Genomic DNA, 21,140 nt, shown 5'->3' on the forward strand with positions numbered 1-21,140 from the left:
GGCCTCAGGTTCTGTGTCCTTATTACCCTAAGTTGCTATTCTCAAATTTATTTGATACCATGGTACTTTTTTTTTGTTGTTCTGGAATATATGCTCTAAAACACTGTATTCTGTGGGACAGTTTGAGAAGTGATTTAATAACTTATCTGTTCTATAATAAAAATGAAGAATGAAAAAATTTTTGCTAATCTAGTTCTTTTTCCTCTTAAATGGCAAATACACTTTGGTTTTCTAGTAATCATTTATTAAAATCATATATTTGAAACATTGACTTCACAAATTTTGTTCTTTTTCTTTCCTTTTTTTTTTTAAATTTTAAAGATTTTCATTTATTTATTGAGAGAGAGGCAGTGAGAGAGAGCAGAGGGAGGAGAAGGTCAGAGGGAGAAGCAGACTCCCTGTGGAGCTGGGAGTCCAGTGTGGGACTTGATCCTAGGACTCCAGGATCGTGACCTGAGCCTAAGGCAGTCGTCCAACCAACTGAGCCACCCTGTCGTCCCCACAAATTTTGTTCTTAAAATGTTCTTTTCCTATGTACTTAAACATAGCATTTATTCCTTTATTTTTCTCTCTTTAGTTACTTTCCTCCCATTTGAGGAGGCAGTATTAGATTTTTTTATCTGCTACCTTTAGGTAAGCTCAAATTTTACTTGCTATCTGAAAGTAATTCTAAACCACCAAAGGCTAGAGAAAAGTAGTTGAAGTTATTATCACTAAGGATGAGTATTTAGATCTTTTGCTAAATATAATCCATAATTACTCTAAAACAGAATATTGGGGACGCCTGGGTGGCTCAGTTGGTTGGAAGACTGCCTTTGGCTCAGGTCATGATCCCGAAGGCCCCAGAATCGAGTCCAGCATGGGGCTCCCAGCTCCACAGGGAGTCTGCTTCTCTCTGACCTCCTCACTCAGCTCTCTCTCACTGTCTCTCTCTCAAATAAATAAATAAAATCTTTAAAAATAAATAAATAAAACAATATTGGCCATGTGGAGGAGGGAAATTGTGTTCTCAATTGTGGTGAATTAGTGTCAGGGAACAGTTATGTGAGAAAATTAAATAATTGCATCATTATCATTAATTTTTATGAATAAGTTAGTTCTGGGGCACCCGGTGGTTCAGTCATTTAAGCATCTACCTTCAGCTCAGGTCATGATCCCACGAGTCTGGGGATCAAGCCCTACCTACCTCTGGCTCCATGCTCATCAGGGGAGTCTGCTGCTCTCTCTCCCTCTGTGCCTCCCCTGCTTGCATGCTCGTCCGCTCACACGCATGCTTTCGCTCTCTCTCGCACGTGCATGCGCATGCTCACTTTCTCAAATAAATCTTTTTTCTTCTTAAGATTTTATTTATTTATTTGACAGACAGAGATCACAAGTAGGCAGAGAGGCAGGCAGAGAGAAAGGAGAAAGCAGGCCCTGCAGAGCAGAGAACCCGATGTGGGGCTTGATCCCAGGACCATGGGATCATGACCTGAGCGGAAGGCAGAGGCTTTAACCCACTGAGCCACCCAGGCAGTTGACTTTTGTTAGACAAATAGTCTGCATCCAGCACTCTGCTATTAAAACAATAAGCAGATGGCATTAAGCTTGAGATTTTGCCAAATAGTGCAATTGGTCTAGGTAGGTAATGTTGTTAGGTCCTAGCATTCAAGAAACATTCAAAGGGAAGATGGTTAAACATTAATTCAAAATGTTAATGATTTAATTCAGTTAACTTATTATAGTACAGTGATCAGAAATCTTGGTCTTGAAATTCTTTCTAAAAATAACTTATGTTGGGGTGCATGGGAGGCTCAGTCAGTTAGGTGTCTGTCTGTGGCTCAGGTCATGATCCCAGGGTATGGGATGGAGCCTCGCATGGAATTGGGCTCTCTGCTCAGCAGGGGAGCCTGCTTCTCCCTCTCCGTCTGCTTGTGTGCTCTCTCTCTTGCTCATTCTGTCTCTCAAATAAATAAATAAAATCTTAAAATAAAAATAATAATGTTTAAGGTGTAGCCTGCATACAACCTGATAAAGTCACTCTCAGAGGGAAGCCAAAAAACTTAGAGGCATTTCAGTCAGCTTCAATAACAGATGAGTTCTTAACTCATTTTTAAATGAAGAGAACCAAGCGTTTAACCTGCCTTTCCTTAGTAGTTGTAATTCAGGGTTACCAAATAATTGATGTGAGAAAGTTTATAAAAAAATTCCAGCTAATAGATGATTAAGAAATGATAGAATATCACAATTTTGTAACCCCTACTGAAATAATAGATTTAGGCCAGGGTTTCTCAGTCTTGGCACTATTGATATTTTGGGCCAGATCATTCTTTGCTGTGGGAGACTGTCCTGTGCATTGTAGGATGTTTGGCAGCATCCCTGTCTTCTGCCCACTGTTTGCCAATACTGTCCCCTAGTTACCAACCAATAGTGCCTCCAGACCTTGCCAAATATCCACGGGGTCGGCAGAATCACTCTTGGTTGAAAACCATTGATTTAAGGATTATCAGTGCTTGCTTAAAGCCATTAAGTGATTAACTTTTCTGGAACTCCATAATGGGTAGTTTAGACTGACTGGGCCCAAACAAACTGATGATCTTCACAGAAAGAGAGAGAAACCAAACAGTGTCTTTCTTTATTTGATGTAATAGGAAGTAGTATGCGATTTTACCTTTATTTAAGTATTCTTGCCAGATAACTAAACCTGAATCAGATCGAGCTTCTAGATCTAACTACTACTCTAAGAAAGTGTAGGAGATAAAGGGACATCCTAAATGACACTAGAGGAATGCAATCAGTTAAATCCAGGATATAGAAAATTCTTAGAACAAAAGACGTGGTTTTTTTCAACAGATGGCAAGGATTTAAAAAAAGAGAGGAAGAATGTAGAGATAAAAATAAAGCAAACTTTTTCTGTAAAGAGGACCAGGTGGAAGTAGTTCAGTCTTTGCAGGTCATAATACACTTGACACTTGAATAACAGGGTGGGGGTTAGCAGCGCCTTTTTGCCCTGCACCCCCCCATGTGGTCAAAACCTGCAAATAACTTAGACTCCCCCAAAACTCAACTAGTAGCCTGCTGTTGATCAGAAGCCTTACTTATTTATTTGACAGAGATACAGCAAGAGAGGGAATACAAAGAAGGCGAGTGGGAGAGGGAGAAGCAGGCAGAGGCTTAAAGACTGATCCACCCAGGTGCCCCTTACATAGTATATTCTTAAAGTGAGATAGAGAAAAGAAGATGTTACTAAGGTCATAAGAGAAAATATATTTATAGTACTGTATTGAAAAAAATGAGTGGACCTGCACAGTTCAAGGGTGTTATTCAAGGGTTAATTGTATTCTCTGTCACAAATGCAAAATCAAAGGCAAAAAGCAACGGTAGTCAATAAATGAGTGTGGCTTCCTTCTGATAAAAGTTTATTTACAAAACCAGGTGACAGGCCTGGAGTTAGGCCCTTAAATTAAAATATACTTAAAAAGACATCATCCAAATGCAGTGTTGGAAGTTGCTTGGATCTTTATTCAAACAGCCAAATTTATTTATTTATTTTTTAAGATTTTATTTATTTATTTGACACAGAGAGAGAGGGATCACAAGTAGAGAGGCAGGCAGAGAGAGAGAGGGAAGCGGGCTCCCCGCCTAGCAGAGAGCCCGATGCGGGGCTCGATCCCATGACCCTGAGACCATGACCTGAGCCGAAGGCAGAGGCTTTAACCCACTGAGCCACCCAGGTGCCCCCAAACAGCCAACTTTAAATAAACTTTTGAGACAATGAAACTTGAATACTGATACTGACAGCTAATGATTTTAAGTAATTGTTAATTATTTTAGGAGTGATAATGGTGTACTTATTTTAAAATAAAACAGTGTTTATTGTTTAGAGAGATCTAAAAGTATTTACAGATGAAATAATATCAGAATTTGCATTAAAATCTAGTTGGGGGTGAGGGTGGATCTGAAAAAGAATATAATGTGTCGGAGATTTAAAGGCTGTTAACCTTCAAGAGAAAACACTAAGACTTGAGTCTAGTTTTGTAAAGGATATTTGCTGTTGGAATAAAAGGAATAAAGTTTGATGAAGTTCATAGTTTTCTTTATATATCTCATGATATTTTTCAGAAATTTATTCTGTGTAAAGATATATCAATGTCTTACTGATAAATGTTTTTAATTTAAATTGGTAGTTTAGGGTAAGGGTCAGCACACTCCCGTGTACTGCCTGTTTTTTGTAAATAACAGTTTTGTTAGATCACAGTATGCATTATTTATGTATTGTTCGTGGCTACTTTTGCAGTATAACAGCAAAGTTAAGTCTGCAACAGATCGTCTGACCCAAAAAGCCCCAAATGTTTGCCATCTGACCCTTTACCAAAAAGGCTTGCTGATTCCTGGTTTAGAGCACAGATACAACTTCTCTTTTGAGATGATTAGTGTTTGGTTGCAAAGTATACTGTATTGGTTTCCTTGGCATGTGGTTTGTTCTTAAGGTGAAAGGGAGCCGTTATGTAATCCAAATTATTACCTTGAGATGTATTCCATTGTAGATCTTTAAAGACTGTTCTTCACCTTTCTATTTATAAAAGTTGCTTTGGGTCGGGGATGGGGACCAAGGGTGGGGCACCTGCTAGCTCAGTCAGGAGACAGTTCAACTCTTGATCTCGTTTTAAAGTTGCTTTGGGAACAAGTGAATCTGAGTCTTTACCCTCTTGTGTTCTATCCTTAACCCCATTCTTCCCAAGATCCACTATTTCATTCTTCCCTCCCTTTGTCCCAGCCCCCACTCATCAATACATTTACTTGAAGTATTAATACTCTATGGAGAGTGACTCTGGTATGTTCTTAAAGATGATACTTTTATCTAATGGATGCTTAATAAATGTTTGGATAAATGTTTCAAATTCATTCCCATGTAATGTTAGTTTTTTGGGGTGTGTGTGTATGTGTGCGTGTGTGTGTGATGTGAATTTTGAAGCAGTTTTTAAAATGAAAACTACAAAAATAAAATGAAAGCTACAGTATTCTTCTGTCTACATTCATGAAGGTTTTTAACATGTGGAACTAAGCTTCTGTATCTCTGGACTTCGTCACATACAAATCCTGTTACTGGAACAGTACCCAGAAAAGGCTACGTGATGGAAAGAATAGTGTTACAGGTAATGGTACTTATTCATACATGGGGAGGTTGAGATTTCTTTTTAAGATATATATGTATTTCATGAATTAGATTGTTAACTAAAGAAGCCTAATTGGTCTTGTTTGATCTTAGGACCTGTCTTCAATTTAAATGTTAATAAACCATTTCCTGTTTCTGGAAACAGCAAAAAAAAAAGGGGGGGGGACTTGTATTCATCCCATGTAATATATGTGCCTTTGAAAATTACCAGTGATGGTAATCACTTTCAGCAAAAGGACAGGAAGTATTAATTCAATATTTAATCTAATAGTCACCCTGATGGCTCAGAATCCATTTTCTCAAAGACAAATTAATGTGGCAGATATGTGGACTCTTTAGCTGCAGTCTGATAAACCTCTGTTAAATTTTTAAGGTTGATTTTCCTTCTCCTATGTTTGATGTCATCTATACTACTCCTCAAGTTGACAGAAGCATCATAGAGCAACACAACTTAGAAACACTGGAGAATGATATAAAAGGGAAACTTCTTGATATTATTCATAGAGACTCATCACTTGGGTATGCTCCTTCGATTTTTGTTTTGCCTGGGTATTTTCTTACATTGTAAATCTCAAGTTAATTGTTTGTTTGATTGTTTTAAGATTTTTATTTATTTATTTATTTGACAGGGAGGGATCACAAGTAGGCAGAGCAGCAGGCAGAGCAAGAGAGGGGAAGCAGGCTCCCTGCTGAGCAGAGAGCCCCAGGACCCTGAGATCATGACCTGAGCCAAAGGCAGAGGCTATAACCCACTAAGCCACCCAGGCGCCCCTCAAGTTAATAGTTTATTAAATGCCCTGATTTAGTTCATGATTTAGTAATCTTGGTATGGAAAGTTTTCTTGTTGTTTTTAATTCTATAAAAACCCATATAACTACATAAAACTTTTTTTTTAAAGATTTTATTTATTTATTTGTTAGAGAGAGTTTGAGCACAGGCAAACAGAGTGGTAGGCAGAGGGAGAAGCAGGCTCCCAGCTGAGCAAGGAGCCCAATGCAGGACTCAATCCCAGGATGCTGGGATCATGACCAGAGCCAAAGGCAGTCGCTCAACCAACTGAGCCACCCAGGCATCCCTAACTAGGTAAAACTGTAAAAATTTGTACAAGTCAGGGGCGCCTGGATGGCTCGGTGGGTTAAAGCCTCTGCCTTCTGCTCAGGTCATGATCCCAGGGTCCTAGGATCCAGCCCTGCATCGGGCTCTCTGCTCAGCAGGAGGCCTGCTTCCTCCTCTCTCTGCCTGCTTCTCTGCCTACTTGTGATCTCTGTCTGTCAAATAAATAAATAAAATCTTAAAAAAAAAAAATTTGTACAAGTCAAACTTTTACATGATCAAAAGGCAAACAACATTGAGAACTAAATTAACAGTAAATATCAATAGATTTTAAAAATATATATATAAAGAACTTCAGTTTTTTAGACAATAGACAAACCAACTTAGTAACAGGAAGAATGTGACTAGATAATTTTTTGGAAAAGAAATACAGTGCCTTTTGAAGCGCCTGGGTGGCTCAGTGGGTTAAAGCCTCTGCCTTCGGCTCAGGTCATGATCCCAGGGTCCTGGGATCGAGCCCCGCGTTGGCTCTCTGCTCAGCAGGGAGCCTGCTTCCTCCCTCTCTCTCTGCCTGTCTCTTTGCCTACTTGGTGATCTCTGTCTGTCAAATAAATAAATAAATAAAATCTTTATTAAAAAAAAAATACAGTGCCTTTTAAATATCTGAGAAGATGTTTGACCCCTCAGTAATCAAGAAAAGGAAAATTACTGCAATATAGTATTTTATACACATCTTAGATGAAAATTAAAATGTCTCATCATATAAAGTATTGATGAGGATACAGAAAAATGGGACTTAAACTGTTGGCTATGGCACTTTGGGAGATCAAAATCGATAAAGGTCACAGTGTACATAGTCTGTAACCTAGTGGTTATAGTTCCATTTAATTATGTCTTCAAGAAAACCTTTTATATTTGCTTATGGGGTAAAGAATATTCATTGAGGTATTTGGATTATTGTAAGTGACAGTGAGTGTCCATCAGTAAATGTTCAATTATTGTACCTTTATCCAGTGCAGTATTATATAACTATTAAGAATGAACTTATAGGGATGCCTAAGTGGCTCAGTTGGTTAGACCACTGCCTTCGGCTCAGGTCATGATCCTGGAATCCCAGGATCAAGTTCTGCATCAGGCTCCACGGGGAGTCTGCTTCTCCCTCTGACCTTCTCCTCACTCATGCTCTCTCTCACTGTCTCTCAAATAAATAAATAAAATCTTAAAAAAAAAAAAAAAAACTTACAGCTAGCTGTGTATACTAATAGGTAAGATGTTAAATGAAGAAAGCAAGGAGCAGAATAGTTTATGTGGTATGTTACTATTTACGTAAAGAAAAAAGAATCTACACATACCTATGTATATGCTTTTATATCAATAGACTATCTCTGGAAGGATATGCAATCTTTGTGTTTTTTGTTTTTTGTTTAAGATTTTATTTATTTATTTGACAGAGATCACAAGTAGACAAAGAGGGAGAAGCAGGCTCCCTGTTGAGCAGAGAGGCTCAATCCCAGGACCCTGAGATCATGACCTGAGGCAAAGGCAGAGGCTTAACGCACTGAGCCACGCAGACGCACCAAGGATATACAGTCTAATAAGGCAGTTGTCACTGGGAGGGGAACTGGCGGGAGAGACTTTAACTGTGCACCTTTTTGGAATATTTGCATTTTTTCAGTTCTCCACATGACATGAATGCATCAGTACATGTATTTATACACAAAAGTAGATGGATGGGGGTAGTAAAATAGTGAATATTTCATCACATAAACATTTGTCATTAAGACTGAATTAGAGTTTTCCAAACAAATACTTCTCATTTTGAATGTTCCTCATTTGAGCTGAATAATCATCTTCTAAAATCATCTTCTAATATGTAATAGCTTTTTTTTTTTTTGCATGATATTTGATTTTACTTGTATAAAATGGATGATATCCTTGCTATCTTGTAGAGTGGGTTCTGCTTATTCAACTCTGATTTCTAGTGCTTGGCATCTGGTTAGAGCTCAATAAATTTTTATCATACTGAATTATCCTTCATTTTCATAACTAAGACTTTTATCAAGGCAAAATGATTTCTTTCTATCCCCCAAATTAGAGTAAATTAGTAGTGTTTGCTGTATATTGCATTTTTCTATTCAAAATTAGTGTTAATGATTCTACCAAGAAGTGGCTGTCCTAAAATGAATAAATTTCTTTTTTGTATTTTTAAGCATTGAGATTATAACTGTCATTATGATATCATTGAGAAGTGATTTAATTTTGTCATATATGCAGACTTTCTAAAGAAGATAAAGCCTTTTTGTGGGAGAAACGCTATTATTGCCTCAAACACCCAAATTCTCTTCCTAAAGTACTAGCAAGTGCCCCAAACTGGAAATGGGTTAATCTTGCCAAAACTTACTCACTGCTTCAGCAATGGCCTCCCTTAAACCCACTGACTGCTTTGGAGCTACTTGACTCAAAGTAAGTTAACCATGAGTGAATGTACTTGCTCTATTTTATTGTTATCATTTTTTCCAATAGGGTATATTATGTTGCAGGAGTATTTCCCTTTGTTTTACCATGAACGCAATTCAGTACAATATAAATGTGTAAGTGTGTATTTTTATAAACATACTTTTTGTGCTGGGGTGTTTTTCTTGTTGTTTTTTTTTTTTTTAAGATTTTATTTATTTGACAGGCAGAGAGGTGGGCAGAGAGAGAGAGAGGAAGGGACATAGGCTCCCTGCTGAGCAGAGAGCCTGATGCAGCCTCCATCCCAATCATGACCTGAGCTGAAGGCAGAGGCTGTTAACCTACTGAGCCACCCAGGCGCCCTGTGCTAGGGTTATTAAAAAGAGATGTCATGGGGAGCCTGGCTGCCTCCGTTGGTGGAACATGGGACTTTTGATCTTGGGTGGGGGGGCAGTTAGGAGTTCAAGCACCACACTGGGTGTAAAGTTCACTTTTAAAAATTAGGAAAAGAATAGAGTTGTCCTATCATTTTAAACTAACCCAGATCCAGCCTCACATCAGGCTCCCTGCTTAGTGGGGAGTCTGCTTCTCCCTTGGTCTCTCCTTCACCCTGTTCATGCTCTCTCACCCTGCTTGTCCTCTCCAGCTCTCACTCTCTCAGTCAATAAAAAAAACTTTAAAAAAATAATAATAAAACTAGCCTAAAGAGGGATCTAGGTTCTAAATTTTGAATAATTTGTTACATTTTTTTATGATATGGGTCAAAATTTTCATAATTAAACAGTCCTGAACTTGAATTTGTATAGTACAGGAAGATTTTTCTTCCTTAAAAAAAAAAAAAGAAAGATGATTGCTTTTGAATAAAGAGCTATTTGAATATTCTTTATCACATATAGATTAAGATTGTGTTTTTAGGAAATACAGTTTCAGGGGCGCCTGAGTGGCTCAGTTGGTTAAGCATTTGCTTTTGGTTCAGGTCATGATTCCATGGTCCTGGGATTGAGCCCTGCATCAGGCTCCTTGCTCAGCAAGGGGCCTGCTTCTCCCTCTCCCTCTGCCCCTGCTCCTGTGTGCTCTCTATCTTACTTACTTTCCTCAAATAAATAAATAAAATCTTAAAAAAAAAAAAAAAAAAGGAAATGCAGCTTCACTAGAAAGAAATCACCGTTAAATCTTGATTTTTGTGGTGCTTCTTTAGATTTGCAGATCAGGAAGTGAGGTCTATAGCTGTGACCTGGATTGAGGCTATAAGTGATGATGAACTAACTGATCTTCTTCCACAGTTTGTACAGGTATGTTTTTTACTGGTTTACCTGTTCACCTTACTCTCCACCCATTTTTTATGAGTAGAGAACTTGCTAAAGGATCTCCATTCTGTTGTGATTAAAAGTACTTTTGTGGGAATGTTTAGGTACCTTAGGTTTGGATGTAGTATGATTTTTTTTCCACTATTGTTAACTGCCCCACTTGAATATTTTATATACAAACACACACACCTAGATTTTTAATTCTTACGTTTTTAGATTCTCAGAACAAACCAGACTTGAACTTTTCTTTGATTTTTCTTTATTAGCCATTTAAACGTAACTAATGAATATTAAACCTACACCTTTCTTCTTGACTTTATAACATATATAGCCTAAGTTAATTCATCTATTTCATTTTTATCAGTGTTATCTTAAATCTTGCTTTATATAGTTTCTCTTTTGATAATTTTGTCCTAATAATATTGTATGGGTTTGACCACTAGTAATTCTTACTTTCCTTTATGTGTAGGCTTTGAAATATGAAATTTACTTGAACAGTTCATTAGTGCGCTTCCTTCTGTCCAGGGCATTGGGAAATATACACATAGCACACAATTTATATTGGTAAGAGTTAAACTTTTTTTAAGTAATTTATTTCTTATCTCTAGAGATGGTATACTCTGAAAGTCTAAACAGTATCCTCAGACTGCTAATGTCAATACCAGATGTTTTATTAAGGGCATTATTATAAAGAAGGCAGATTTTTATGTCCTTAGAAATAAAACCAAAAATGCTAAATCTCCTGGCAATAAAGAGCTAACAAAATGTTAAGAGCTCCATAATAATGAGTTTTTACTTACAGCTTAAAATAAATTCCTGGATACCAAAAAAATGAACCTACATTGATATTCAAGAGACATTCATCCAGTTTTCAGAAGTGGCTGACATAACTGTTTTGCTGTATTAGGCTCCTCAAGGATGCCCTGCATGATGCACAGTTTGGTGCCCGATACGAACATGTTTTGGGAGCTCTCCTCTCAGTAGGAGGAAAAGGACTCCGAGAAGAACTTTTGAAGCAGACTAAACTTGTGCAGCTTTTAGGAGGAGTAGCAGAAAAAGTAAGGCAGGCTAGTGGATCAGCCAGACAGGTATGTACCCAAAAGAGGGAATATGATTATTTTGATCTTGAAAGATCTCTATAGTGTTGATGAGTTGTTACTCTTTACCAGTTGATATCCAGTAGACTAACTATACCTATGCTGTTTTGAGCAGATGAATTCAGTTTAAAGCCATAGGAAAAGATTGTACAACTAACTCAAAAACAGTTTTTTAATTTCCATGCTTATGAATTCCTTCCTGATCACAATTCTTGAGTTTCTTTTTCATTATTTTGTTTTTATCTTTTTGTAACTATGAAAGTAATGCAAGTATGAGTTGATGCTAATGTTTAAAAAATCCAAGTAATAAATTTATAGGATAAAAATTTATTAAGATGTTAAATTAATGTAAAAATTAAAATTTTCCAGTTCATTTTCTCCCTGCTAGGTTTCTATTATTCATAGTTTGCTATATGTCCTTTCTGGTCTTTTATATGACTTTATACATATATGCACTTAAATATATACACAAATATTTGAACTTTAAAAACTTTATAGAAATAAACATACATACATATATACATACATATTGTTCTTGAGATAAAATTCACCTATTTCATTCATTCTGTTTTAGTACATTCACAATGTTATGCAGCCACTACCACTAATTCCAGAACATTTTCATCATAGCTAAAAGAAAGCCTGTACCCACTTATTTTTCATTCCTCATTCCCTCCTTACCAGGCCCTAGTAAGCATTAATCTGCTTTCTATTCTGTGGATGTATTTATTCTGGACATTTCATTTAAATGAAATTCTATAACATGTGGCCTTTGTGTCTGGTTTCTTCACTTTGCCTAGTATTTTCAAGGTTCATCCATATTCTAGCATGTATGAGTACTTCACTCCTTTTTATAGCTGAATAATGTTCCGTTCTATGGATATACCAAATTTTGTTTATCTATTCTTGTGCAAGTTTTTGTTAGGATACCTCTTTTAACTTTATCTAGGAGTAAAATTACTGGGCTATAAAGCAATTTTTATGTTTAACTTTTTGAGGAACCTTTATCCAAAGTAGGTTCATCATTTTATATTTCTACTAGCAGTGTATGAGGATTCCAACTTCTCCACATCCTCACCAACATTTGTTATTTTCTGCCTTAAAAAAAAAATCCTAATCCTCAAATTTGAGAGGCAGGGCGGGAGGTTTGGGGGATAGGGAAGAAAAAATGAAACAAGATGGGATCAGGAGAGAGACAAACCCTAAGAGACTCTTAATCTCACAGAACAAACTGAGGGTTGCTGGGGGGTGGAAGGGTAGGGATGGGGTGGTTGGGTTATGGACACTGGGGAGGGTATGTGCTATGGTGAGTGCTGTGAAATGTGTAAGCCTGATGATTCACAGACCTGTACCTCTGGGGCAAATCATACATTATATGCTATTAAAAATAATTTTTAAAAATGATAGTCATCTTAGTGGGTATGAAATAGTACCTCCTTGTGGTTTTGATTTGCATTTTCCTAATTATCAGTGATTTTGAGCACATTTTTGTGTGTTTGTTGACCATTTGTATATATTTTTTGGAGAGTTTCTGTTTTCAGTTTTTGTTTTTGTTTTTAAATGGTTTGTCTTTTTGTTGTTGAATTGTTCTTTATGTATTTGGGATATTAGACCCTTGTCAGAGACACTGTAAATATTTTCTCTCAGGCGCCTGGGTGGCTAAGTTGGTTAAGTGATTGCCTTTGGCTCAGGTCATGATTGTGGAGTACCGGGATCAAGTCCTGCATTGGGCTCCCAGCTCCACGGGGAGTCTGCTTCTCCCTCCGATCTTCTCCCTCTCATACTCTCTCTCGCTGTCTCTCAAATAAATAAATAAAAATCTTTAAAATATATATATTTTCTCCCATTCTTTGAATTATCTTTTTATTTCCTTGGTAGTGTCCCTTAATGCACAAAAGTTACTAATTTTATGAAGTTGATTTTTCCTTTTGTTGCTTGTGCAATTGATAACTAAGAATTTGTGGTCAAGGGGCACCTGGGTGGCTCAGTGGGTTAAAGACTCTGCCTTCGGCTCAGGGCATGATCCCAGGGTCCTGGGATCAAGCCCCACATCGGGCTCTCTGCTCAGCAGGGAGCCTGCTTCCCCCTCTCTCTTTGCCTACCTCTCTGCCTACTTATGATCTCCATCTGTCAAATAAATAAATTAAATCTTTTAAAAAAAATTTGTGGTCAAATCTAGGGTCACAAAGATTATACAGTTATGTTCTAGGAGTTTTATTGTTTGCTCTTATGTAAGTCTTCAATCCATTTTGAGTATTTTTTAATATGCTTGGAAGTAAGGATTCAACTTTATTCTTTTACATGCAATTATTCAGTTGTTCTAGCACCATTTTTGTTTTTCCAGTTTTTTGTACAATTTTCTCCCTTCATAATGATATGATAGCCAGATTTTGTCCTAACTGGAGGGTCTGTAAATACTGGCCTATTCAACCCACTTAAAAGCAAGGTAAAAGCTGCCTTTTTTTTTTTTAAGAATTTTATTTATTTATTTGACAGAGATCACAAGTAGGCAGAGAGGCAGGCAGAGAGAGAGAGGAGGAAGCAGGCTCCCCGCTGAGCAGAGAGCCTGATGTAGGGCTCGATCCCAGGACTCTGGGATCATGACCTGAGCCGAAGGCAGAGGCTTTAACCCACTGAGCCACCCAGGCGCCCCAAAATGCTGCTTTTTGAAGTGGTTCCACCATGGAACCTCTGGTCATCCAACCACATCACTTCATCTTCACTATAACGTGCAGCCACTTTATTTATCTCATTCCAGATTTTAACTTTTCCATAGCTTCCATTATTTTCCCCATGTTTTTCTCATAGAATGTCTGCCACCACCTTTGGAGACTTCTTATCAGCACTGTCTCTCCTAGAGGCTGCTCACCACTCCCCCTCAGCACCCCGCCTTTTCCAGATCTGCTTTTTCCCTTGGGCAGCATCTTCAGAACTTCTCAGCACCATTTGTTGAAGAGACTGTTCTTTCCCATAAATGATCTTGGCACCTTTGATGAAAGTCAGTTGACCATAGACTTATGGGTCTGGATTCTAGTTCATTGATCTAAAAGATTAGCCTTATGCCATACTGTTTTCATTATTGTAGCTTTGTGGTAGTTTTTGAAATCAAGAAGTATGAGTTTTCTAACTTTTCTTTTTCAAGGTTTTGTTGTTGTTGTTGTTGTTTTGGTCTATTCAGAAGTCCTTGCAATTTTGTCTGAATTTTAGGACCATCTTGTACATTGCTACAAAAAGGAAGTTGGAATTTTGATAAGAATTGTGTTAAGTCTGTGGGGCGCCTGGGTGGCTCAGTGAGTTAAGTCTGCCTTCATCTCAGGTCATGATCCTGGGGTCCTGGAATTGAGCTCTGCATTGGGCTTCCCGTTTAGCGGGGATCCTGCTTCTTCCTCTCCATCTCCGCCCTTCGTGCTTATGCTCTCTCTCCCTAACCTCTCTCTCTCACTCTCTGTCAAATAAAATCTTAAAAAATGGAATTGTGTTGAGTTTGTAGATTAATTTGGAAAATACTGCAATCTTAATAATAATAAGTCTTCCAGTTCATGAACACAGGATGTCTTTTCATTCGTCTGGATCTTTAATTTCTTTCAGCAATTATGTGGGGGGTTTTTTGGTGGGGTTTTGTTTTGTTTTGCAACTTGCTCTTTTTTACTTCATCTTAGAGAATTTTATGTGAAGACCTATAGTCACACCTCATGTTTCTTAATGGGTACATAGTATTACAAGGTATTGTAGCGTAATTTGTGAACTGTTACTTTTGTAAATCGTTTACACATTTTTCTTTCTCCATTCCTACAGTGAATATAGTGTATAAGTATTTGCCCCTTTGCTACTATTTCTGTATATGATATTCCTATAGGTGAAATAGCTGAGTCAGGGACTTTGTATATTTTTAGTTAAATCTTTTTCTCCACCAATAGATTATGAAAGTATCTTTTTCTGCCCTGTTGCTGGGACTGGGGTGTTAACCTTAAATTTTTAAACTGTCAGGAAAAATTGCATCTCATTTCTGCTTAATATCTACTTATTTGATTGTTAGAGACTTTTAATTAATATGTTAAATAAACCATATGTACCCCCCCATGTTTATAAGCCTTTGCCCTTTCTAATTCTAAAATTAACACTTTAGCAATAGCTTGTTTTTGACAGTTGGGCATTTTAAAATTTAGGTTGGTCCACGACATAATTTATTTGTCTTAAAAATAGGTCTTCCTGGGGCATCTGGGTAGCTAAAGCATCTGCCTTTGGCTTGGGTCATGATCCCAGGGTTCTGAGATCAAGCCCTACATCAGGCTCCCTATTCAGTGGGAAGCCTGCTTCTCCCTCTCCCACTCCCCCTGCTTGTGTTCTCTCTCTTGCTGTGTATCTCTCTGTCAAATAAATAAATAAAATCTTGTTAAAAAGTAGGTCTTCATTTTCAGTATGTACTTACAGAGTCATTCTCTTTTCCTAGGTTGTCCTTCAAAGGAGTATGGAACGAGTACAGTCCTTTTTTCTAAGAAATAAATGCCGTCTTCCTCTCAATCCAAGTCTTGTTGCAAAAGAATTAAATATTAAGGTGACATATAAAATACTAATAAGTTAATATTATATTTCATAATCTGTAGAGAAAAAATGTGTAGGAAGAAAGCAGATGGGCTGATATACTTAAGGCAAATAAGGATAATATCTGCATATAGGTTGGTTATTAGTATTTATGGATGTCTGTTTGTGTAAGAACCATATTTACCTCAGTATGTTTTACTTAACCACCATTCCTGAAAGAAAAAACAATATAAAATTATTTGCTATCTCAAAATAAATTATTTTTTACTATGATATAATAGCTGCCATGTAGGCATATGTTAAAATTCTAGTCACCGATAGCATTTCCTTTCCTCCCTTGTGAATGTTCAGAAAGACTCCCCTCAAGTTTATAGCACTTTTTAGAGCCATCAAAAAGTAGTTGAATCATCAGCATTGAGTGATTATATTTCAGAGTGGGCCAGTAGTTATGCAAATAGTGGATTTTCCCTTAATGAATTCAGCAAAAGCAATCAATTAATTCATCCATTAGAGTCTCTGGTTTGGAAAGGCCAAGGTACAAGTATTCATAAAGGCATCTCAGGTTTTATTTCTTTTTAAGTTGATACATGGCTTCTCTTTACTAAAATTTAACAGTGGGTCCCTGAGTTGTATGTTATTGGTGGGGGCGATGGGGTCACATTTTCTCCTTGTGTTTTGTTTGTTGTTTCTTTTAATTGGTCTTTCTTAAATTAGTTTTTTTTTAACCAGTTTCATTTTAAAATAAGATTTGGTCTTTGCTGATGGAATTTTTAAATTTAGTGTCACAATTTGATTATGTGGCTAATTATTAATTAGAAGAGTACCATAAATAGGAGAAGTAGAGATCTCATCCCAGATCATACTGCTTTAGAGAGAGATAAGAATATACAAAATTCTGAGCTCTGTTGAGGAATTAAGATACTTTTAAAGCTCAAACTTTTAATAATTTTGTCTCAAGTTTTAAGGTTTTTCTTCTCATCTAGAGAGTAGTAGATGATATTTTACTCATGCTGTGTTTAAGTTTCAAAATATTTTTAAATACCTCTTATCTGCTGGATGATCTAAAAAGCAGTTCACATGTGTTATTTCATTGGCTATACTTCAGAGGAATAGGTGGAGAGAGAAATGCTTAGGACAAAAAAATCTTAAACCCATTTTTATTCCAGTGTTACCCTTCTAATGCATAGCATGTTGTATTTGTAGTCATGTTCCTTCTTCAGTTCCAATGCTGTGCCCCTAAAAGTGACAATGCTGAATGCTGATCCAATGGGGGACGAAATTAATGTCATGTTTAAGGTGAGCAAAATCAGGTTACTTTGTTTTTCTTTTCTTTACTTTTTTTTTAAAGATTTTATTTATTTGAGACAGAGAGAGAGCACAAGCCGAAGGGCGGGCAGAGGCAAAGGGAGAGGCAGACTCCCCACTGAGCAGGGAGTCCAGTGCAGGTCCATCCTAGGACCCTGGGATCATGACCTGAGCTAAAGGCAGACACTTAACCGACTAAGCCATCCAAGCACCCGAAGGTTACGCTGTTTTTAAGTGGCAATTGAAAAATTACTTTCTTAGGGCATCTGGGTGGCTCAGTGGGTTAAGCCTCTGCCTTCAGCTCGGGTCATGATCTCCAGGTCCTGGGGTCGGGCCTCTCATTGGGCTCCCTGCTTGGCAGGGAGCCTGCTTCCCCCTCCTCTACCTGCCTCTCTGCCTACTTGTGATCTCTGTCAAATAAATAAAAAAACTTTATAAAATAAAAAATAATAAATAAAATAAATAAATAAAATAAAATCTTTTTAAAAAAATTGAATAATTATGTGAAAAGTTATTGCTGATATAAACTGTTCTAAAACAGATTTGGGAATAAATGCAGCCCTCAGCTACAGCTGCTACCTATGGCCATAGCTTTAGCAGATAATGCCTTTCACACAGATAGGATGTGAATGGTACCCCCTAGAGTTGTGCAGCGTGACACTACAAAACCATGAGCAATGGCATTGGTTTTTGGAAACATAAAACTTACCTGTGGGAAGCAGCAGGAGTGGAATACTACAAGAGTAATCTATTACCAAAGTTCTGTGTGTTGTGGTCATAATTTGTATATTGTAAGGAAGAATGGAGAGTTGTAGTTAATTCAGTGAGTTCAGTTAGTGCAGGCTTATATATATAATGTATATATATGATGGTTCAAGAGAAGCTATCTTTATGAATATAAATGTATATATTTATATGTATGTATATTCTATATACATATATATATATATATATAGAGAGAGAGAGAGCAAGTTCTCTTAAATCTGGTTTTGGACTATATTTTACTAATATATTTGCCTTTTCCTAAAATAGTACCATCTGAGTACAGAAATTTTATATATTTTTAATATTTGTTAGGGCTAATCTCTAATTTTTTTTCATAATTTTCTTTTTTTGTTTCTTTTTAAGATATTATTTATTTATTTGATAGAGATTACAAGTAGTCAGAGAGGTGGGCAGAGAGAGAGCGCAGAGGAAGCAGGCTCCCTGCCAAGCAGAGAGCCCAATGCGGGGCTCCATCCCAGGACCCTGAGATCATGACCTGAGCCGAAGGCAGAGGCTTTAACCCACTGAGCCACCTAGGCGCCCCTTTCATAATTTTCTTAATTGGTCTCAAAAAATATATTCATTGTTATATGTTTTAAAGTTATCCAACTTAAAAAAGAAAATGATAAATTCATGTGGTTCCAGTTAGATTTCATTCATTTTGGGAGGGTTAACTCTTTCCATTTTTTTAAGTAAACTTCTGGTTTGAGATAATTACACATTCAGTCTGTTGTAAGAAATTATACAGAGATCCTAAGTATCCTTTACCCAGTTTCCCTCTGTATAACATCTTGCAAAACTATCCTACAATATCACAATGAGACTGTTGGCAATGATACAGTCAAGGTAAGGAATATTTTGATCATGACAAATATCCTCCATTTTGCCCTTTTAAAAATTTGAGTATGATTCACATACCACAAAATCTAACCTTTTAAAAAGTGTAGAGTTGGAAGAAACTGAGACGTGAAGAGGTTAAGTAATTTCCTCTGGAATACTAAAGAAAAATAAAAGGCAGTTCTGTTTTATCTCATTCTTCATTCTTTCCACCATTTTCCCCTCCCCCTGTCTTTTACAGCATGTAACGTAGTAAGTCTTTTGGAAAGGTACACGTTTCATTTTATCTCCTTGATTTCAAGGTTGGTGAAGATCTTCGGCAAGATATGTTAGCTTTACAGATGATAAAGATTATGGACAAGATCTGGCTTAAAGAAGGATTAGATCTGAGGATGGTAATTTTCAAATGTCTCTCAACTGGCAGAGATCGAGGTAAGTCTGTCAGCTCTGTCTTGGTGTCTTATTATTTCTTCTCTGTGAACTTAGCTCAGAGTATACTTGTCCTGTGGGAGTCCTGAGGCTGGTACACTATGATCTCAGTTGTTTCTTACTTTAATTCAGTGTTACTTTACTGATTTATTTGTTTATAATTAAATGACTCCTGAGTAGCCCTAATAAATTTTTTTTTGCAGTGGTTTTTTGATTTTGCAGTAACCAGAGGTTCCCATTGATTGACTAAATGAGGACTTCATAGTCTTTAGCTTTTAACTTAAGATTAAGGTGTCTTAAGTTAAACCAATTTTGATTTAATTTCTGCAAAATAAAATAATGGTTTCAAAATTTTTTTTCTACTTTAGCACAGGCTTCATCTTACTATTTTATTGCATAAGTTTTCTTCCTTACCACATATGTTTAGTGTGAATAATAAAAGCATTACACCCAGAAATATTGTAATAATTAAAAGGTAATGAATGTGGAACACCCAGCATGTGACATGTATTAGGTTCTCAGTAATTGTAGCCATTGTCATTATTCTTATTCAACAAATGTTTGTGTTGATCTGCCAGCTACAAAATGCTAATAACATGAGGTGTTTATATTTAGAGGGAAGCAGTTTAAAGACCTACAAAGTAATTTGAAAATGCTTTAATAAGCTAAAAGCTCTAAGAGAATTTTTTAAAGATTTTATTTATTTATTTATCAGAGAGAGAGAGAGCACGGGCAGAGGGAGAAGCAGGCTCCTCGCTGAGCAAGGAGTCCAATGCAGGACTCTGTCCCAGGACCCTGGGATCTCATGACCTGAGCCAAAGGCAGAAACTTAACTGTCTGAGTCACCCAGGAATCCCGAAAATCTCTAAGAGAATTAACAGAGGCAGTGCTCTGGGGTTTTAAAGGAGGGAAAGATCATTTATAGTTGATGGAAATGAGAAATGCTTCTCAGATTCTAATCATAGACACTGGAAAGTCACCAGAATAACTATCTAGTCATCCTTATATTTGCCATTCACGTTATGCTTAAATGCCTATACTGAAGGAAATTTACTGCATTTCAATGTAGTCTGTCCTATCCTGGATAACTCTGATGGCTGTAGAGTTTTTTCTTACAGTCTAATGAATGGGAACTGACTCCTAATGTCTTCTACCCATCAGTTCCAGTTCTCTTTATAGACAGTCATATAATAAGTCTTTGTGATGATGAATATTGTGGCCTCAGATCCTGAGTTCCACATTCTTCAGCCATTTGTCATATATGACTTTAGATTACCTTATTTTCTGATGATTCCCATTGTAAAGGCTCAGGTGACCCAGTCTCTGAGAATGGCACCTGAGTTTTGTAGAATGCAAAATAGGCAAAGTATTGCACATGCAGAACTTACTCACAAATAAAACCATCATACTAGCTAGCTCCTGCTTAATCATGTCTTGGCCATTTTGTACTTGTACATTTTGTATCTTAGACCCAAGTATAGGACCTTACCTATTAACTTCCTTGTTATTATTGGATCCATTACTTTTCAGCCACTTGGATTCTTTTTAAAATCTGAGTTTTGTTATCTGTTGTCGAACCTCTTAATTTCTGTCATGAACTGATGTGAAGAATCTATATTCTGTAGCTTCTGCTAAGGCATTGAAAAAAGTGTTTACTAAGAGAGGACCAAGGACCAACCAATGTGTTGTATCGCTAGAGACATGAGATTTCCTGTCAGGTGATTGCTAAATCTTTAGGTACTGTGGGGTACCTTTGTGGCTCATTGGTTAAGCATCTGCCTTTAGCTGAGGTCATGATCCCAGATCCCTGGGATTGAGTCCCACATCAGGCTCCCTGCTCACTGGGGAGCCTGCTTCTCCATCTTTCCGATGCTTCCTCTTCTTGTGCTTAGTTTCTCTCTCTGTCAAATAAATAAAATCTTTTAAAAAATATCTTTAGGTACTGTATTTTATTTGGATACTTGTCTACTTCATTGTGTTATCAACTGTTCTCCATTTTATCCATTAGGACAGTATGAGAGCCTTATCACTTTACTTTCTCAGTTTAGAATGTACAAGCTTTATTTATTTATTTGACAGAGAGAGACATAGTGAGAGAGGGAACACAGAAGAGGAAGTGGGCGAGGGCTCCGCAGAGAGCCTGATGCGTGCCTCAATCCCAGGACCCTGGGATCGTGACCTGAATCAAAGGCAGAT

At 37.1% G+C, this 21,140-nt stretch overlaps 1 protein-coding gene across 2 annotated transcripts in view; it reads left to right on the forward strand.

Annotated features, from left to right (window-relative positions):
- PIK3C2A (phosphatidylinositol-4-phosphate 3-kinase catalytic subunit type 2 alpha) overlaps positions 1-21,140 on the forward strand; it is a 104,383-nt gene that overhangs the window by 63,556 nt on the left and 19,687 nt on the right. For both annotated transcript variants that reach the window (XM_059407689.1, XM_059407695.1), the window contains exons 14-22: positions 5,024-5,135; positions 5,529-5,674; positions 8,483-8,671; positions 9,861-9,954; positions 10,439-10,533; positions 10,877-11,057; positions 15,517-15,621; positions 16,812-16,904; positions 18,818-18,947. In XM_059407689.1, the coding sequence (XP_059263672.1) occupies positions 5,024-5,135; positions 5,529-5,674; positions 8,483-8,671; positions 9,861-9,954; positions 10,439-10,533; positions 10,877-11,057; positions 15,517-15,621; positions 16,812-16,904; positions 18,818-18,947 (1,145 nt within the window). The remainder of the gene's footprint in view (positions 1-5,023; positions 5,136-5,528; positions 5,675-8,482; positions 8,672-9,860; positions 9,955-10,438; positions 10,534-10,876; positions 11,058-15,516; positions 15,622-16,811; positions 16,905-18,817; positions 18,948-21,140) is intronic.

The sequence above is a fragment of the Mustela nigripes genome, chromosome 1, assembly GCF_022355385.1.
Source record: "Mustela nigripes isolate SB6536 chromosome 1, MUSNIG.SB6536, whole genome shotgun sequence".
Classification (NCBI taxonomy): domain Eukaryota; kingdom Metazoa; phylum Chordata; class Mammalia; order Carnivora; family Mustelidae; genus Mustela; species Mustela nigripes.